Genomic DNA, 21,130 nt, shown 5'->3' on the forward strand with positions numbered 1-21,130 from the left:
TAGCAGAATTGTAAACAATAGCCAAATTATGGAAAGAGCCCAAATATCCATCAACTGATGAATGGATAAAGAACAGGTGGTATGGTATGGTATGGAATATTATTCAGTCATCAGAAAGAATGTGACCTTGCCATTTGCAACAACATGGATGGAGCTAAAAGTATTATGGTAAGTGAAATAAGTCAGAGAAAGACAAATACCATATTATTTCACTCATGTATGGAATTTAAGAAACAAAACAAATGAATATGGGGGAAAAGAGAAACAAACCAAGAAACAGACTCTTAACTATAGAGAAAAAAATGATGGTTACTGGAAGCATAGTGGTGGGGGTTTAAACACGTGATAGGAATTAAGGCAGGCACTTGTGATAACCACTGAGAATTTTAAGTGATGAACCACTAAATTCAACATTTAAAACTAATATTGCACTGTATGCTAACCAGCTGGAATTAAAAAAAAAAACTGTAAAAGAAAGAAGTGTCTTTAAAAAAATGAATGAGACAAATGGATTTAACAGATATGTACAGAATATTCCATCCAAAACCAACAAAATACACATTCTTTTCACGTGCACATGGAACATTTTCTCAGATCACAAGGTAGGCCACAAAACAAGTCTCAATAAATAGAAGATAGGTATCATATACATCTTCTCTGACCACAACACTATGAATCTAGAAATCAACCAAGAAAAAAACTGGAAAAAAAATATGTGGAATCTAAACAATATGCTACAAAACAAACAGTTGGTCAACAGCAAAAATATCAAACAGGAAATAAAAAAATGGAAAAAAATGAAAATGAAAACACAATCGTTCAAAATCATTGAGACACAATGAGAACTGATCCAACAGGGAGATTTATATCAATACTGAAATTCAGCAAGAAACAAGAACAATCTCAATGTAACTTTACAATTACAAGGAACTAGAAAAAGAACAAGGAAAACCTAAGATGAGTTTAAAGAAGGGAAAAATAGAGACCAGAACAGAAATATATGAAATAAGGACTAAATAGAAAAAAAGATCAGTGAAATCAAGAGCTGTTTTTTGGAAAAGATCTACAGAATTGATAAACTTCTAGCCAGATTCATCAGAAAAAAAGAGAGGATCCAAATAAATTCAGAAGTAAAAGAGGAGAGGTAACAAAATACTACAAAAATACAAGAGATTAGAAGAGACGAGTACAAAAAGTTATATGCCAACAAACTGACAACCTAGAAGAAATGGATAAATTCCTAGAAACATAGTCTTCCAAAACTGAATCAAGAAGAAATAGAAAATCTGAACAGACCAATTAGTGATAACAAAATTGAATCCATAATTTAAAAAACTCCCAATTAACAACAGTCCAAGATCAGATGGGTTTGCAGGTGAATTCTACCAAATGTTTAAAGAAGTCTGTACTGCATGGCTCAGTCACTTGAGTCACTTGAGTTATTCCAACTCTTGGTTTTCGCTTGGGTCATGATCTTGGGGTTCTGGGACTAAGCCCCACATCAGGCTCTGTGCCTAGTGTGGAGTCTGTTTGTCCCTCTCCTGCTCCATGCCCCCTCTTGTGCTCTCTGTCTCTTTCTCAAGGAAAATCTTAAAAAAAAAAATACCTATTTTCCTTAAACTATTCCAAAACAACAGAGGAGGAGGGAAAACTTCCACATATATTCTACAAGACCAGAATACCTTGATATCAAAACCAAAGACACTACAAATAAGAAAACTACAGGCCAATAACTCTGAAGAACAAAGATGCATAAACGCTCCACAAAATTAGCAAACAACATTGAATGATACATTAAAAGAATCATTCACTATAATTAAGTGGACTTTATTCCAGGAGGACAAAGAATGCTTCAATATTTGCACACCAATGTGTGAAGCCACATTGATTAAATGAATGATAAAAATCATATGATCATTTTAATAGATGTAAAAAGTGCATTTGATAAAATTCAACATCTGTTTCTGATAAAAGCTCTCAATGAATTGGGTTTACAGGGAATATGCCACAACATAATACAGGCTGTATATGAAAAACCCACAGCAAACATACCCAATGGTGACATGCTGAAAACTTTTCATAAGACTAGGATGTCACTCTCACCACTTTCATTGAACACAGTATTGGAAGTCATAGCCATAGCAATCAGACAAGAAAAATAAGAGGCATCTAAGTTGGTAAGGAATAAGTTAAAATGTCACCATTTGCAGATGATATGATACTATATATAGAAAACCCTAAAGACTCCACCAAAAAAACTACTAGAAATGATAAATTCAGTAAAATAGCAGGACACAAAATTAATACACAGAAACCAGTTGCATTTCTATATACTAATAGTGAAGTGGCAGAGAAATTGAAAAAAAAAAAAACAAACAAACAAAAAACAAAAACAAAAACCAAAAACCATTTACAATGGTACTAAAAAAAAATAAAATACCTAGGAAGAAACTTAACCAAGGAGGTAAAAGAGCTATACTCTGAAAACTATAAAATGTTGATGAAAGAAATTTAAGATGACATAAAAAATGGGGATATTCAAGGCTCATGGATTAGAATAACCAATACTGTTAAAATGCTTATAATACCCAAAGCAGTCTACAGTTTCAATGCAATCCTTATCAATATCAACAGTCCCCCCCCACAGAATTAGAATAATTGGAAAATTGGTATAGAACAATATATCTTGAATAGCCAAAGCAATCTTGAGATCACAATCCGAGATTTCAAGATAGAATATGGTACTGACACAAAAACAGACAGACAGATCCATGACATAGAATAGACAGCCCAGAAATAAACCCACAATTACAAGGTAAGTTAACCTTCAACAAAGGAGAAAAGAATGTACAACAGAGAAAAGAGAGTCTCTTCAACAAATGGTGCTAGAAAACTGGACAGCTACATGCAACAGAATGAAACTGGACTACTTTCTTAAACCATACCAAAAAATAAGCTCAAACTGGGTTAAAGACCTAAATGTTAGACCTAAAACCATAAAACCTTAGATGAAAACACTGGTAATAATCTTTGATAGCAGCCTTAGCAGTATTTTTCTAAACCTGTCCCTCAGACAAAGGAAACAGAAGCAAAAATAAACTATTGGGACTACACCAAAATGAAAAACTATTGCTTTTTCATTAAAAAAAAAAATATATATAAATATATATATATATATATATATCCACAAACAAAAAGCAATTTACTGAATGGGATTAGATATTTGCAATGATCCATCTGACAAGGAGTTAATATTCAAAATATGTTAAGAATGTATATAACCCACCATCAAAAAAGCCCATCAAACAATCTAGTTAAAAAATGGAAAGAGTGAGGGAAGGGGCAAGATGGCAGATGAATAGGAGACTGAGATATCATCAAGTCCTAGGAGTTCAACTACATAGATATCAAACCATTTTGAACACTTACAAACTCAAAAGGAGATAGAAGAGAAGAGGAGCAGCAATTCTAGGAACAGAAAATTGGCCACTTTCCAGAAGATAGGATGTGCAGAGAAGTGAATCCCAAGGTTCGGAAAGATAGACTGCAGGGGCTGTCTCCCAGCAAGTGAGAGATCAGCAGAACACAAAATTGGAACTTTTAGAAGCCTGCTTTGAGGGATGTTGCTCCAGAGGCTAAGTGGGGGGTGGGGGGGGGAGGGTAGAGCCCTTGTGGGACAGTGTGGTCTCAGGACCCACGGGGTCACAGAAAGACCAGGGGTGTCTGCGTGAAGCAGAGCTCCTAGGTATTGGAGCGGGGAAGCCAACTGCAGAGACAGAGTCGAGCAGTGGGCTCTCAGCTTGGAGTTACCTTAAACCATGATCCAATGCACAGTTGGGCCACTGCTCTTTGAGCAGGAACCCCACAAGCAGCAGATCCGGGGAGACCCCCTCCTTCCTCCTCTAGGAGGAGCAGTGTGGGAACATGCTGCAGTAATCTGCTGGGTTTGAGACTCAAAACAGAGCCATGCACCAGAGACAGAAACACTCGGTCACAGGTTGGGTGAGCACAGAGTGCAGCTGGAGACCAGCGAGATGGGAGGGACTGGTAGTTTTTCTCTGAGGGCGCACAGAGGAGTGGGGCCCCAAGCTCTCAGCTCCTATGTGGCCAGAGACTGGGAGGCCACCATCTTTACTCCTGTCCCCCAAAGCTCTACAGAAAAATTCAGGGAACAAAAGCTACCAAGCGAACCCAAACAGATTTCTTACTCTGGACCCTGGCAAGGGCGGTGCAATTCTGCCTTAGACAAAGACCTTTGAGAATCACTGCAACAGGCCCCTCCCCCAGAAGATCAGCAAGAACATCCAGCCAAGACCAAGTTCAACGATCAATAAGAACTGTGGAACTCCAGGGGAAAGCAACACATAGAATTCATGGCTTTTTTAACCATGATCCTTTAGTCTTTTGAAGTTAAATTTTTTTAATTTTATATTTTTCTTATTCTATTTAAAAAAAATTTTCCTCTTTCCTGTTTTAATGTTTTTAAACTATTTTATCAATGCCTTTGTAAAAATATTTTAAAATTTTCATTGTTATATTTTATCCCTTCATTGTATTTAATGTTATTTCTTGAATGCATATAGGTTTTTTTTTTCTTTAAAATTTTGCGATACAATTTCTTCTTATAGGTCAAAATATACCCTAAATCTAGCACAGAGCTTTGTGAAGGGAACAAGCCACAAAATCCAGGAGGCACAGAGAACCCCCACTCAAATACAAAAGAAATAGGTCCACATCCCGTCATCTAATAGTAAAACTTACAAGTCTAAGTGACAAAGAGAAAATCCTGGAAGCAGCTTGGGACAAGAGGTATGTAACATACAATGATAGAAATATTAGACTGGCAACAGACCTATCCAAAGAGACCTGGCAGGCCAGATAGGATTGGCATGATCTATTCAGAGCACTAAATTAGAAAAATATGCAGCCAAGAATACTATATCTAGTTAGGCTTCATTGAAAATAGGAGAGATAAAAGGGTTCTAGGACAAACAAAAATTAAAAGAATTTGCAAACACCAAACCAGCCCTACAGGAAATATTGAAAGGGGTCCTCTAAGCAAAGAGAGAGCCTAAAAGTAACATAGACCAGAAAGGAACAGAGGCAATATACAGTAACAGTCACCTTAGGCAATACAATGGCACTAAATTCATATCTCTCAATAGGTACTCTGAATGTAAAAACAAGCTAATGCCCCCCCAAAAAAGACACAGGGCATCAGAATGGATAAAAACAAACCAACAAACCAACCAACAAGACCCATCGATATGCTTTCTACAAGAAACTCATTTTAGACCCAAAGACATCTCGAGATTTAAAGTGAAAATCTGGGATGGAAAACAATTTACCATGCTAATGGACATCAAAAGAAAGCTGGAATGGCAGTCCTTATATCAGATAAATTTGATTTTAAGCTAAGACTATAATAAGAGATGAGGAAGGAAACTATATCATACTCAAAGGGTCTGTCCAACAAGAAGATCTAACAATTTTAAATATCCATGCCCCTAACATGGGAGCAGACAACTCTATAAACCAATTAATAACAAAATCAAAGAAACACATTGACAATAATACGACAATAGTAGGGGACTTCAACATCCCCCTCACTGAAATGGGCAGATCATCTAAGCAAAAGATTAACAAGGAAATAAAGGCTTTATTTTTTTTAATAAAATATTTTATTTATTCATTTGACACAGAGAGAGATCACAAGTAGGCAGAGCGGCAGGCAGGGAGAGAAGGGAAAGCATCCTCTCCACTGAGCAGAGAGCCTGACATGAGGTTTGATCCCAGGACCCTGAGATCATGACCCAAGCTAAAGGCAGAGACTTAACCCACAGAGCCACCCAGATGCCCAGATGGACATCACGGATATATTTAGAACATTCCACCCCAAAACAACAGAATACACATTCTTCTCTAGTGCACATGGAACATTCTCCAGAATAGATCACATCCTGGGTCACAAAAAAGGTCTCAACCAGTACCACAAGATTGGGATAATTCCCTGCATATTTTCAGACCACAATGCTCTGAAGCTAGAACTCAATCACAAGAGGAAAGTTGGAAAGAACTCAAATACATGGAGGCTAAAGAGCATCCTAATGAAGAATGAATGGGTCAACCAGGAAATTGAAGAATTGAAAAAATTGATGGGAACAAAGGATAATGAAAACACAATGGTTCAAAATCTGTGGGACACAGCAAAGGCAGTCCTGAGAGGAAAATATATAGTGATACAAACTTTTCTCAAGAAACAAGAAAGATCTCAAATACACAATCTAACCCTACACATAAAGGAGCTGGAGAAAGAACAACAAAGAAAGCCTAAACCCAACATGAGAAAAGAAATAATAAAGATCAGAGCAGAAATCAATGAAATAGAAAGAAAGAAAGAAACACACACACACAAAAACATCAGAACAAATCAACAAAACTAGGAGCTGGTTCTTTGAAAGAGTAAGGTTGATAAACCCCTGGCCAGACTTATCAAAAATGGAAAAAGTGATCACAACCAACACCAAAGAAATACAAACAATTATAAGAACATATTATGAGCAACTATACGCCAGCAAATTAGACAATCTGGAAGAAATGGATGCATTCCGAGAGACATATAAACTACCACAACTGAACCAGGAAGATATAGAGAACCTGAACAGACCCATAACCAGTAAGGAGATTGAAGCAGTCATCAAAAATCTCCCAATAAACAAGAGCCCAGGGCCAGACAGCTCCCCAGGGGAGTTCTGCCAAGCATTTAAAGAAAAATGAATACCTATTATCCTGAAAATGTTCCAAAAACTAGAAATGGAAGGAAAACTTCCAAACTCATTTTATGAGGCCAGCATTACCTTGATCCCCAAACCACACAAGGATCCCATCAAAAAAGAGAATTACAGAACAATATCCTTGATGAACACAGATGCGAAAATTCTCACCAAAGTAGTAGCCAATAGGATCCAACAGCACATTAAAAGGATTATTCACCATAGCCAAGTGGGATTTATTCCAGGGCTGCAAGATTGGTTCGACATCCGCAAATCAGTGTGATACAATACGTTAATAAAAGAAAGAACAAGAACCACATGATATTCTCAATAGATGCTGAAAAAGCATTTGACAAAGTACAACATCCTTTCTTGATCAAAACTACGCAGAGTGTAGGGATAGAGGGTACATACCTCAATATCATCAAAGCCATCTATGAAAAACCCATAGCAAATATCATTCTGAATGAGGAAAAACTGAGAACTTTTCTGCAAAGGTCAGGAACACAGCAGGGATGTCCACTATCCCCACTGCTATTCAACGTAGTACTAGAAGTCCTGGCCTCAGCCTTCAGACAACAAAAAGAAATTAAGGGCATCTGAATCAGCAAAGAAGTCAACCTCCCAATCTTTGCAGATGACATGATACTTGATGTGGAAAACCCAAAAGACTCCATTCCAAAACTGATAGTAAATCTATACAATTAATGCAATCCCTAGCAAAACTCCATCAAATTTTTCAAAGAAATGGAACAAATAATCCTAAAATTTATATGGAACCAGAAACAACCCTGAATAGCCAGTGGAATGTTGAAAAAGAAAACCTAATTTGGTGGCAACCTAATTGCAGACTTCAGGCTCTATTACAAAGCTGTAATCATTAAGACAGTATGGTACTGGCATAAAAACATACACATAGATCAATGGAACAGAAGAGAGAGCCCAGAAATGGACCCTCAACTCTATGGTCAACTAATTTTTGATGAAGCAGGAAAGAATGTCCAACGGAAAAAAGACAAGTCTCTTCAACAAATTTTGTTGGGAAAATTGGACAGCTACATGCAGAAGAATGAAACTGGACCATTTCCTTATACCACACACAAAAAGACTCAAAATGGCTGAAAGACATCAATGTGAGACAGGAATCCATCAAAATCCTTGAGAAGAACACCGTCACTGACCTCTTCACCTCAGCCACAGGAACTTCTTCCTAGAAACATCACCAAAGGCAAGAGAAGCAAGGGAAAAGATGAATTATTGGGACTTCATCAAGATTGAAAGCTTTTGCACAGCAAAGGAAACAGTCAACAAAACCAAAAGACAACTGACAGAATGTGAGAAGATATTCACAAAGAACACAATACATAAAGGGCTAGTATCCGAAATCTATAAGGAACTTACTGAACTCAACACCCAAAGAACAAAGAATCCAATCAAGAAATGGGCAGAAGATATGAACAGATAGTTCTTCAAAGAAAACATCCAAATGGCCAACAGACACATGGAAAAGTTGCTCAACAGCCAACAGACACATGGAAAAGTTGCTCAACATCACTTGCCATCAGGGAAATACAAATCAAAATTGCAGTGAGATACTACTTCACACCAGTCAGAATGGTTAACATTAACCAGTCAAGAAATGACAGGTGTTGGCAAGGATGTGGAGAAAGGGGAAACCCTCCTACATTATTCAGATTGCAAGCTGGTGCAGCCACTCGAAAATAGCATGGAGGCTCCTGAAAAAGTTGAAAATAGAGCTCCCTACAACCCAGCAATTGCAGTACTGGGTATTTACCCTAAAGATACAAATGTAGTGATCTGAAGGGGCACGTGCACTCAAATGTTTATAGCAGCAATGTCCACAATAGCCAAACTATGGAAAGAACCCAGATGTCCATCAACAGATGAATGGATAAAGAAGATGGGGTATATAAATAATGGCATACTATGCAGCCATCAAAAGAAACATGCCATTTGCAATGACGTGGATGGAACTAGAGGGTATCATGCTAACTGAAACAAGTCATTCAGAGAAAAAAATATCATATGATCTTTCTGATAGGAATTTGAGAGGCAGGGTGGGGGTCATGGGGGCTAGGGAGCGAAAAAATGAAATGTGATGGGATTGGGAGGGAGACAAACCAGAAGAGAATCTTAATCTCACAAAACAAACTAAGGGTTGCTGGGAGGTGGGGGGGTTGGGATAGGGTGGCTGGGTTATGGACATTGGGGAGGATATGTGCTATCATAAGTGCTATGAAATGTGTAAGCCTGATAATTCACAGAACTGTACCCCTGGGGCAAATAGTACATTATATGTTAATAAAAAAAAAACATGGAAAGAGTACCTTCCAGAACAGATTTTTTTTTTCAAAGAAGACAGACAGATGGCCTGTAACAGGTACACGAAAGAGACCTAAACATTACTAACCAACAGGAATATGCAAATCAAAACCACAATGAGATATCACTTTACACCTCTCAGAATGGCTCTAATCAAAATGCCAAATGTATGGTTGAGGAAGAGTAGATAAAGGAAACTTCATGCACTCTTGGTGGGATGGTAAGTTGGTAGAGCCACTGTAGAAAACCATATGGGTGCTTCTCAGAAAGTTAAAAATAAAAATACTGTATGGTCAGTAACTCTATTACTGGGTATTTAACTAACAAAAATGAAAACATTAACCTGAGAAGATACATATACCCCTGTGTATTGCAGCATTATTTATAATACCCAAATTTTGAAAACAAACCAGTGTCCATGTGCAGATGAATAGATAAATGTGTATATACACATACACATATACATACACACACTCAACCATAAAAAAGTAAGATCTTGCTATTTGAGACAGCATGGATGGACCTAGAGAATATGCTGAGTGAAGTAAGTCAGACATAGATAAATACGTGGAATCTAAAAAACAAAAAGCAGAAACAGAGCAATTACAGAGAAAAACTGAGGGTTGCCAGAGGCGTTGTGGGTGGGGGATGGGCAAATGAGTGAAGGGGGAGAGGATGATATAGGCTTCCAGTTACAGGGTGAAGAAGTCATACAATGAAAGGTATAGGGAATCTAGTCAATGATATTGTTATAGTATTGTATGGTGATAGATGATAGTTATAGTTGTGTGTCAACTATACTTCAATTAAAAACAAAACAAAAACAAAACACTGAGATATTTGTGCAAGTACAAAGAAACCAATGAAGTAAAGAGCCCAGGAACACTCTCTCTATATATATACTATAACATTTACAAAATAGTACTGCCTTCCCCACCAGAATGGCTAAAATGCAAAAGAGAGACAATATTATACATCAGTGAGGATGGACCAATATCTGCTGTTATGGACAACTGGTGAGAAGATAAACTATTACAGCTCCTTAGGAAAACTGGAAATAGCTACAGTAGAGGAGCACATTTTTCCATCATTAAGATGCATCTTTGGAATGTGGAGAAAGGGGAACCATCTTGTACTGGTGGGTTGATGGGACTGCAAACTGGTGTAGCCACTCTGGAAAACAGGATGGAGGTTCCTCATAAAATTTTAAAATAGAAATACCCTATGACCCAGCAATCACACTATTATATATTTATCCAAAGAATACAAAAATACTTCTTTGAAAGGATATGTGTACCCTAATGTTTATGGTGACATTATCAATAGCCAAATTATGGGAAGAGCACAAATGTCTATCGACTGATGAATGGATAAAGAGGTGGTATATGGGAGGAGTCAAGATGGCAGAGAAGTAGCAGGCTGAGACTACTTCAGCTAGCAGGAGATCAGCTGGATAGTTTATCTAAAGATTGCAAACACCTACAAATCCATCGGCAGATCGAAGAGAAGAAGAACAGCAATTCAAAAAATAGAAAAACAACCACTTTCTGAAAGGTAGGACTGGTGGAGAAGTGAATCCAAAGCGACGGGAAGATAGACCCCTGGGGGAGGGGCCGGCTCCGCTCCCGGCAAGCAGCAGAGCAACGGAGCACAAAATCAGGACTTTTAAAAGTCTGTTCCGCTGAGGGACATCGCTCCAGAGGCTAAACTGGGGTGAAGCCCACGCGGGGTCAGTGTGGCCTTAGGTTCTGCAGGGTTACAGAAGGAATGGGGTGTCTGAGTGTCGGAGAGCTTACAGGTATTAGAACGGGGAAGCCGGCTACAGAGAAAGAGCTGACAGTAAGCTCACAGCTCAGGGTTACCTTGAACCGTTCGCAGGCTCCAGTGAGCTTGGAGCATGGCCGGAGGTCAGGCAGATGGGAGTTACTGGGTGCTGCTCTCTGAGGGCGTACTGAGAAGTGGGGCCCTGGGCTCTTGGTTCCTCCGGGCCAGAGACCAGGAGGCCGCAATTTGTATTCCCGTCCTCCAAAACTCTACAGAAAGCGCTCAGGGAACAAAAGCTCCTGCAAGCAAACCTGAGCGGATTACTTAGCCCAGCCCCTGGTAAGGGCGGTACAATTCCGCCTGGGGCAAAGACACTTGAGAATCATTACAACAGGCCCCTTCCCCAGAAGATCAACAAGAAATCCAGCCAAGACCAAGTTCACCTACCAAGAAGAGCAGTTTCAATAACAAGGAGAGCAGCAGAATCCCAGAGGAAGAGAAAGCAAAGCACAGAATTCATGGCTTTCTCCCTATGAGTCTTTAGTCTAGCAGTTAATTTAATTTTTTTTTCATTTTTTTTCTCTTCTTCTACTGAAATTTTTTTAACTTTTACCTTTTTCTTTTTTAAGTAGTTTATCTAATATATATATATTTTTTCTTCTCCTATATTTTTCTTTATTCGTTTTCTTTTTTAATTCTTTTCTTTCTTTCCTTTTTTTTCTTCCTTCTTTCCTTCTTTCTGAACCTCTTTTTATGCCCTTTCAAACCCCTCATGATTTGGGATCTCTTCTGATTTGGTTAAAGCATATTTTCCTGGGATTGTTGCCACCCGTTTAGTATTTTATTTGCTTCTTCATATACTCTTATCTGGACAAAATGACAAGACGGAAAAATTCAACTCAAAAAAAAAAAAAAAAAAAAAAAAAGAACAAGAGGCACTACCGAAGGCTAGGGACCTAATCAATACAGACATTGATAATATGTCAGATCTAGAGTTCAGAATGACAATTCTCAAGGTACTAGCCGGGCTCGAAAAAGGCATGGAAGATTAGAGAAACCCTCTCAAGAGATATAAAAGCCCTTTCTGGAGAAATAAAAGAACTAAAATCTAACTAAATTGAATTCAAAAAAGCTATTAATGAGGTGCAATAAAAAATGGAGGCTCTCACTGCTAGGATAAATGAGGTAGAAGAAAGAATTAGCAATATAGAAGACCAAATGACAGAGAATAAAGAAGCTGAGCAAAAGAGGGACAAACAGATACTGGACCACAAGGGGAGAATTCGAGAGATAAGTGACACCATAAAACGAAACAACAATAGAATAATTGGGATTCCAGAAGAAGAAGAAAGAAAGAGAGGAGTAGAAAGTATACTGGAGAGAATTATTGGGGAGAATTTCCCCAATATGGCAAAGGGAACAAGCAGCAAAATTCAGGAAGTGCAGAGAATGCCCCTCAAAATCAATATGAAGAGGCCCACACCCCGTCACCTAATAGTAAAATTTACAAGTCTTAGTGACAAAGAGAAAATCCTGAAAGCAGCCTGGGAAAAGAAGTCTTTAACATACAATGGTAAAAATATTAGATTGGCAGCAGACTTATCCACAGAGACCTGGCAGGCCAGAAAGAGCTGGCATGATATATTCAGAGCGCTAAACGAGAAAAACATGCAGCCAAGAATACTATATCCAGCTAGGCTATCATTGAAAATAGGAGGAGAGATTAAAAGCTTCCAGGACAAACAAAAACTGAAAGAATTTGCAAACACCAAACTAGCTCTACAGGAAATATTGAAAGAGGTCCTCTAAGCAAAGAGAGAGCCTATAAGTGGTAGATCAGAAAGGAACAGAGACAATATACCGTAATAGTCACTTTACAGGAAATACAATGGCACTAAATTCTTATCTCTCAATAGTTACCCTGAATGTTAATGGGATAAATGCCCCAATCAAATGACACAGGGTATCAGAATGGATAAAAAAACAAAACCCATCTGTATGTTGCCTACAAGAAACTCATTTAAAGCCCGAAGACACCTCCAGATTTAAAGTGAGGGGGTGGAAAAGAATTTACCATGCTAATGGACATCAGAAGAAAGCAGGAGTGGCAATCCTTATATCAGATCCATTAGATTTTAAGACATAGACTATAAGAGATGAGGAAGGACACTATATCATACTCAAAGGGTCTATCCAACAAGAAGATCTAACAATTTTAAATGTCTATGCCTCCAACGTGGGAGCAGCCAACTATATAAACCAATGAATAACAAAATCAAAGAAACACATCAACAATAATACAATAATAGTAGGGGACTTTAACACTCCCCTCACTGAAAGAGAAAGATCATCCAAGCAAAAGATCAACAAGGAAATAAAGGCCTTAAATGACACACTGGACCAGATGGACATCACAGATATATTCAGAACATTTCATCCCAAAGCAACAGAATACACATTTCTTCTCTAGTACACATGGAACATCCTCCATAATAGATCACATGCTCGGTCCTAAATCAGGACTCAACCGGTATCAAAAGATTGGGATCATTCCCTGCATATTTTCAGACAACAATGCTCTGAAGCTAGAACTCAACCACAAGAGGAAGTTTGGAAAGAACCCAAATACATGGAGACTAAACAGCATCCTTCTAAAGAATGAATGGGTCAACCAGGAAATTAAAGAAGAATTGAAAAAAATCATGGAAACAAATGATAATGAAAACACAATGGTTCAAAATCTGTGGGACACACCAAAGGCAGTCCTGAGTGGAAAATATATAGCGGTACAAGCCTTTCTCAAGAAACAAGAAAGGTCTCAGGTACACAACCTAACCCTACACCGAAAGGAGCTGGATAAAGGACAAGAAAGAAACCCTAAACCCAGCAGGAGAAGAGAAATCTTAAAGATCAGAGCAGAAATCAATGAAATAGAAACCAAAAAACAACAGAACAAATCAATGAAATTAGGAGCTGGTTCTTTGAAAGAATTAATAAAATTGATAAACCCCTGGCCAGACATATCAAAAAGAAAAGAGAAAGGACCCAAATAAATAAAATCATAAATGAAAGAGGAGAGATCACAACTAACACCAAAGAAATACAAACAATTATCAGAACATACTATGAGCAGCTCTATGCCAACAAATTTGACAATCTGGAAGAAATGGATGCATTCCTAGAAACATATAAACTACCACAACTGAACCAGGAAGAAATATAAAGCCTGAACAGACCCATAACCAGTAAGGAGATTGAAACAGTCATTAAAAATCTCCAAACAAACAAAAGCCCAGGGCCAGACGGCTTCCCGGGGGAATTCTACCAAACATTTAAAGAAGAACTAATTCCTATACTCCTGAAACTGTTCCAAAAAATAGAAATGGAAGGAAAACTTCCAAACTCATTTTATGAGGCCAGCATCACCTTGATCCCAAAACCAGACAAAGATCCCATCAAAAAAGAGAACTATAGACCAATATCCTTGATGTACAGAGATGTGAAAATTCTCACCAAAATACTAGGCAATAGGATTCAACAGTACATTAAAAGGATTATTCACCACGACCAAGTGGGATTTATTCCAGGGCTACAAGGTTGGTTCAACATCCGCAAATCAGTCAATGTGATACAACACATCAATAAAAGAAAGAACAAGAACCATATGATACTCTCAATAGATGCTGAAAAAGCATTTGACAAAGTACAGCATCCCTTCCTGATCAAAACTCTTCAAAGTGTAGGGATAGAGGGCACATACCTCAATATCATTAAAGCCATTTATGAAAAACCCACTGCAAATATCATGCTCAATGGAGAAAAACTGAAAGCTTTTCCACTAAGGTCAGGAAAACGGCAGGGATGTCCATTATCACCACTGCTATTCAACCTAGTACTAGAGGTCCTAGCCTCAGCAATCAGACAACAAAAGGAAATTAAAGGCATCCAAATCGGCAAAGAAGAAGTCAAACTATCACTCTTTGCAGATGATATAATACTATATGTGGAAAACCCAAAAGACTCCACGCCAAAACTGCTAGAACTTGTACAGGAATTCAGTAAAGTGTCAGCATATAAAATCAATGCAGAGAAATCAGATGCATTTCTCTACACCAACAGCAAGACAGAAGAAGGAGAAATTAAGGAGTGAATCCCATTTACAATTGCACCCCAAAACATAAGATACTTAGGAATAAACCTAGCCAAAGAGGCAAAGAATCTATACTCAGAAAACTATAAAGTACTCATGAAAGAAATTGAGGAAGACACAAAGAAATGGAAAAATGTTCCATGCTCCTGGATTGGAAGAATAAATATTGTGAAAATGTCTATGCTACCTAAAGCAATCTACACATTTAATGCAATTCCTATCAAAGTACCATACATCTTTTTCAAAGAAATGGAACAAATAAATAATCCTAAAATTTATATGGAACCAAAAAAGACCTCGAATAGCCAAAGGAATTTTGAAAAAGAAATCCAACATTGGTGGCATCACTATTCCAGACTTCAAGCTCTATTACAAAGCTGTCATCATCAAGACAGCATGGTACTGGCACAAAAACAGACACATAGATCAATGGAATAGAATAGAAAGCCCAGAAATAGACCTTCAACTCTATGGTCAACTAATCTTCAACAAATCAGGAAAGAATGTCCAATGGAAAAAAGACAGCCTCTTCAATAAATGGTGTTGGGAAAATTGGACAGCCACAGGCAGAAAAATGAAATTGGATTATTTCCTTACACCACACACGAAAATAGACTCAAAATGGATGAAGGACCTCAATGTGCGAAAGGACTCCATCAAAATTCTTGAGGAGAACACAGGCAGCAACCTCTTCGACCTCAGCCGCAGCAACATCTTCCTTGGAACATCACCAAAGGCAAGGGAAGCAAGGGCAAAAGTGAACTATTGGGATTTTATTTCCTTTTGCACAGCAAAGGAAATAGTGAACAAAACCAAAAGACAACTGACAGAATGGGAGAAGATATTTGCAAACGACATATCAAATAAAGGGCTAGTGTCCAAATATAAAGAACTTAGCAAACTCAACACCCAAAGAACAAATAATCCAATCAAGAAATGGGCAGAAGACATGAACAGACATTTCTGCAAAGAAGACATCCAGGTGGCCAACAGACACATGAAAAAGTGCTCGATATCACTCAGCATCAGGGAAATTCAAATCAAAACCACAATGAAAGATCGCCTCACACCAGTCAGAATGGCTAAAATCAACAAGTCAGGAAATGACAGATGCTGGCGACGATGCGGAGAAAGGGGAACCCTCCTACACTGTTGGTGGGAATGCAAGCTGGTGCAGCCACTCTGGAAAACAGCATGGAGGTTCCTCAAATTGTTGAAAATAGAACTGACCTATGACGCAGGAATTGCACTACTGGGTATTTACCCTAAAGATACAAACATAGTGATCCGAAGGTGCACGTGCACCCTAATGTTTATAGCAGCAATGTCCACAACAGCCAAACTATGGAAAGAACCTAGATGTCCATCAACAGATGAATGGATCAAGAAGATGTGGTATATATACACAATGGAATACTATGCAGCCATCAAAAGAAAAGAAATCTTGCCATTTGCAACGACGTGGATGGAACTAGAGTTATCATGCTTAGCGAAATAAGTCAAGCAGAGAAAGACAACTATCATATGATCTCCCTGATATGAGGAAGTGGTGATGCAACATGGGGGCTTAAGGGGGTAGGAGAAGAATAAATGAAACAAGATGGGATTGGGAAGGAGACAAATCATAAGTGACTCTTAATCTCACAAAACAAACTGAGGGTTGCTGGGATAGGGGGTTGGGAGAAGGGGGGTGGGATTATGGACATTGGGGAGGGTATGTGCTTTGGTGAGTGCTGTGAAGTGTGTAAACCTGGCGATTCACAGACCTGTACCCCTGGGGATAAAAATATATTATATGTTTATAAAAAATAAAAAAAAATTTTTTTTAAAAATAGGTGGTATATGTATGTATGTGTGGGTGTAAATACACGCACACACAGACACACACAGACACACACACACACACACACATACACACACACTGGAATATTATTCAGCCTTAAAAAGAAAGAAATCTAATATTACACCAGTGTATGTTAACTGGAATTTATTTATTTTTAAAGATCTTATTTATTTATTTGAGAGAGAGAGAGCACCAGCAGGCAGAGAAGCAGGTAGAGGGAGAGAGAGAAGTAGGCTCCCTGATGAGTAAGGAGCCCGATGTGGGACTTGATCCCAAGACCCTGGGATCATGACCTGAGCTGAAGGCAGGTGCCTAACCGACTGAGCCACCCAGTTGTCCCTGTTAACTGGAATTTAAATGAAGACTTTAAAAAATAAGAATATATAAACTTGATTTAAAAAAAGATATGCCTCTTTGGCATACTGATTATTCTAAGCTAGTATTTTCTCAAAAACTGTAGACACAGAATATCTCTGAAATCCTTGTTTCCCTTCCTTAAGAGACACTTCCATGTATAGGGGAAATCTCTATTTCTAAGGGTATCTCCTTCAGTATCAGGAAGAAGGGAGTGGCTCTTAGATGCTTAGAAACTGCTATCAGTGGAGAAGGCATGAGCTTAATCTGCATGACAACTTTAGCCTTTTTACTGTTTTTTTTTTTCCCCCTTCATGGTAACCTCCCATAACTGATCCTCTACCTATACCATCTTCTTTTGTCTTTAGATAGAGACGGTATTTAAGGTGATGGCTTCAGGTAGTTTGGTGAGATACTCAGTTTTTCTGGGTCTCTCCCATATATACAGAACGAATATATATTATTAAACCATGTTTTGTTTTCTACTAATTAGTCTTTTTTTCCCTTTGATTTTTTTTTAATTTAAATAAAAGTAGCCAAGATATAGTACTTCATTAGTGTCTCTATTAATCAGTCTTGTGTAAATTTGATTTTTAGTCCTGGTGGAAAAACCTTGAAGGATAGAGGAAAATTTTTTTCTCTCCTACACTCCTAAAGCTAAATGTACAAATAAATCCTGTGTCTCAGCAAATACCCTTTTAAGCATATACCCAGTAGATCTGTGTATACATCTGTTGAAAGACAAACACAAGTACATTCATAGCAACACTATTCACAATGAGCCCCAAACTTCAAAGAACTCAAATATCTGGCATAGAATGAATAAAATTGTATATATTCATCTGTTGGATTACTATTACATAGCAATAAAAAAGAATTACAAACATATACAACAATATAAAAGAACTTCATAAAGTTGAGTGAAAGGAGTCCAAAATAAAAGAATAATATATATTTCACTTATTTAAAATTTGAAAGAAACATAAAGCTAATCTATAGTGTTGTAAGTAAAGACAGTTGGGCTGGGATACAGTATCTTAAAGTGGATATAAGACGCCATGCATGGTCCTGGTAATGTATGTTCCTTGCTCTGGATAATGGTTACAAGAATGTTTACTTTGTGAAAATCTGCTGAGTCAAGATTTTTCATTTGTATGCTTCTGTGTATGTATATTATACTATAATAAAAAGTTTAAATAAAAAACTTTCAAATTGTTCAGCCACCCAGGTGCCCTTGAAATACTTCAACTTGAATACTCTTGTTATTTTACACAATATATCTTCTTGCTTGCATCAAAGAACACTTTTGAAAGCCAAAAACTCAACTGCTTTCAGAAATGTTTGAGAGAACAGAGTTGAACTAAATTTGAAGGAACTTGAGAGAAAACTAGCTTTCCCCAGCATGATGTGGGCTATATGGAAGAACTAGACAAACTACCGTTAAGAAACTAGAGATTCTTTCCTAATTCCTTTTCTAATTTTGAATGGGAGTCTCTCCAGTTTTCTAGAATAAAAGTGGAGTATAACATCCATCTGAATGGTTACCTCTTGATAGTTACTGTTGTGACTGAATGGTATCTTTGTTAAGGGAAAGTAATCAAGGTCAAAGGGTAAGATCTGAAAAAAAGGCTGAAAAGTGGGGAGGAACCGTTTCAATGAAGAAAGATATTTGTCAGAAATGAGGCAGGGCTCAAAAAGGCTCTTTGGCTAGGAACTATCAGCTGGGTATAGTAATCCAATCAAAGCATTCACAGGGCACAGAAAGTATACTGGTGAATAGTGGAGTTTCTTAATTTTTCTGAAATTGTGTGATAATTTCTTCACCTTCCTTTTCACCCTTAGTAACTTTAAATAGTTTTAAAATGCAAAACCTCCATGGTTAAAGAGAAGCAGACAACTGCTCCTTTTGGATGCCAACAGCATTGTAAAAACAAAGATGATAATCAATAGAGAGGCTTGTTATAAAAATTTGAGGCAAACTTACAAAGTGGAAATCTATTAAAACTTCATTTCTTAGGAGTTCCACAAAGAAGTGAATTAGATTACAATTCTGAGGGTCCTTTGCCTAATCTAGAAATAGTAAATACCAGGAAGAATAGGAATTGGAAAGTCCAGAGATCAGTAATTCCAGATTTAGTCACACTAGACAAGCTAAGTTTAGAAAAAGAAGCTCATGTTGCTATTGTAATAGTTTGTAAAACTTATCATTTTTATATATTGTAAAGTTTTGAGTGGACCTTTAGATTAAATTTAGGTTTCTGATTGGTCTTCTTTGGAAGACAACACTGTAAAATGACTAGTAGCTCCTAAAAGAAAACAAGTCACCCATCAAACCTAAAATTCCATGTTAAATACTTTGATATAGAACAGAATTCTTTTGAGATACGACATGTCTATGTGTGTAAATAACTATATAAATTTATGTGTCGGCTAACATTAATAACTGCACTTATGATAAATACATCCCCAAAAGTCTTATGAAAACAGTGCCTTTTTGACTTTTTGCTAAATGGTGATTAATCAGTGATTATTAATTTTTAATTATTTTTAATTACTTATTTAAAATTATTTTATTATTTAAATTATTTAAATTATTAAATTATTTAAATTATTTTTAATTATTAATTATTAATATCAACACAGTTCCCACTTACATATCCATATTGTACTATTTACCCAGGCTTAATTCTTTTTTAAAAGTCACTTTCTTTACAAAGAAAGCAATGCAAATTAATCAACTATGCCTTACAAACATAAATATAAAATGATACTGAGTAAGTATTGATTGAAACAAAAAGCATTTAAAAAAACCAGCATTAATTCTTACCAACTCCAGAGGTTATTGATTCTGCATCAATGTCACTAGCTCTTTTTCTTGCCACTTCAGCTAGTGCCAATTCACCCTTATCTAGTGCAAAGTAATGGATATCCTTTGGAAATAAAGCAAAATAAAAGATTAATCCAAATGAATGTTGGTCAGGTTACAAAGATTTTGAACAAAAGAGCTTACTGTTTCGATTACAAAACAGACATGGCTGATGAATAATTTTTTGTGTTTTAATTCTCTGTTTTTTTTGCTAATATAAGCAAATTTTCTTAAATTGTAGATTATAACTATACCTAATAACATTACTTAAGTTATTTTAATTCTTCAGGGAAAAAGACAAGTTTTTAAACCAAAGGTTTGACATACTCAGTTTTGTTAGGAAATAAAAACATTTATTGCTATGTTCTTTGGTGAGATTTAAATGTCCAAGATGACTTCTTCAAAATTAAATTATATATCATATTATGATAAGCATTTTGCAAGAAATACAACTATACAAATTTGTCTCTGATACTTATATATCTGGCACATGCTATTTTGTTAACATTATTCATATTACTGATCTTGAACTCTTACAGTCAACAAATAATCAGCGCCTACTAAGTGTTAGGCATTGTTCTGGGATATAGGGGTCAATTATACTTCCATGTCTCAGGAAGCTGTCAGTCCAGTGGGGAGACAGACCATTGTGAACAACAGTTAATTACATCATGTGTGATAGGTTTTATAACCGATATTTGTACAGATATTTGCTCTGCAGCTAAAGAGAAGGAACTGGTCCTTGATCTGGGTCTTGAAGGACAAATAAGAGGAAAAATAGAGAAAAAGAGACAGAATTAGTATATGGTGCATATATGTACAGAAGATTAAAAAAACAGTTCTGCTAGGCAATGGTATATCTTTGTATATGGAAGGAGTCTTGGACTGGATGTGTGGGAGAAAGCAGCATAAAATAATACTAAAGTATGTATAGCCACTAAAAACTATTTTGAACTATTTTTGGTGTGCAAAAGATTGTGGGAATACTAGTGCGATAAAAATGGAAAAAGGGGCACCTAGGTGGCTCAGTCAGCTAA

At 37.1% G+C, this 21,130-nt stretch overlaps 1 protein-coding gene across 11 annotated transcripts in view; it reads right to left on the minus strand.

The window, feature by feature from the left end:
* WDPCP (WD repeat containing planar cell polarity effector) overlaps window positions 1-21,130 on the minus strand; it is a 573,555-nt gene that overhangs the window by 167,735 nt on the left and 384,690 nt on the right. For all 11 annotated transcript variants that reach the window (XR_009357253.1, XM_059187803.1, XM_059187806.1 and 8 more), the window contains one exon: window positions 20,055-20,157. Coding sequence is in view for 10 of the 11 variants with exons in the window: in XM_059187803.1 (XP_059043786.1) it covers window positions 20,055-20,157 (103 nt within the window). In the remaining variant the exon portion in view is untranslated. The remainder of the gene's footprint in view (window positions 1-20,054; window positions 20,158-21,130) is intronic.

Source organism: Mustela lutreola, chromosome 9 (genome assembly GCF_030435805.1).
Source record: "Mustela lutreola isolate mMusLut2 chromosome 9, mMusLut2.pri, whole genome shotgun sequence".
NCBI lineage: Eukaryota > Metazoa > Chordata > Mammalia > Carnivora > Mustelidae > Mustela > Mustela lutreola.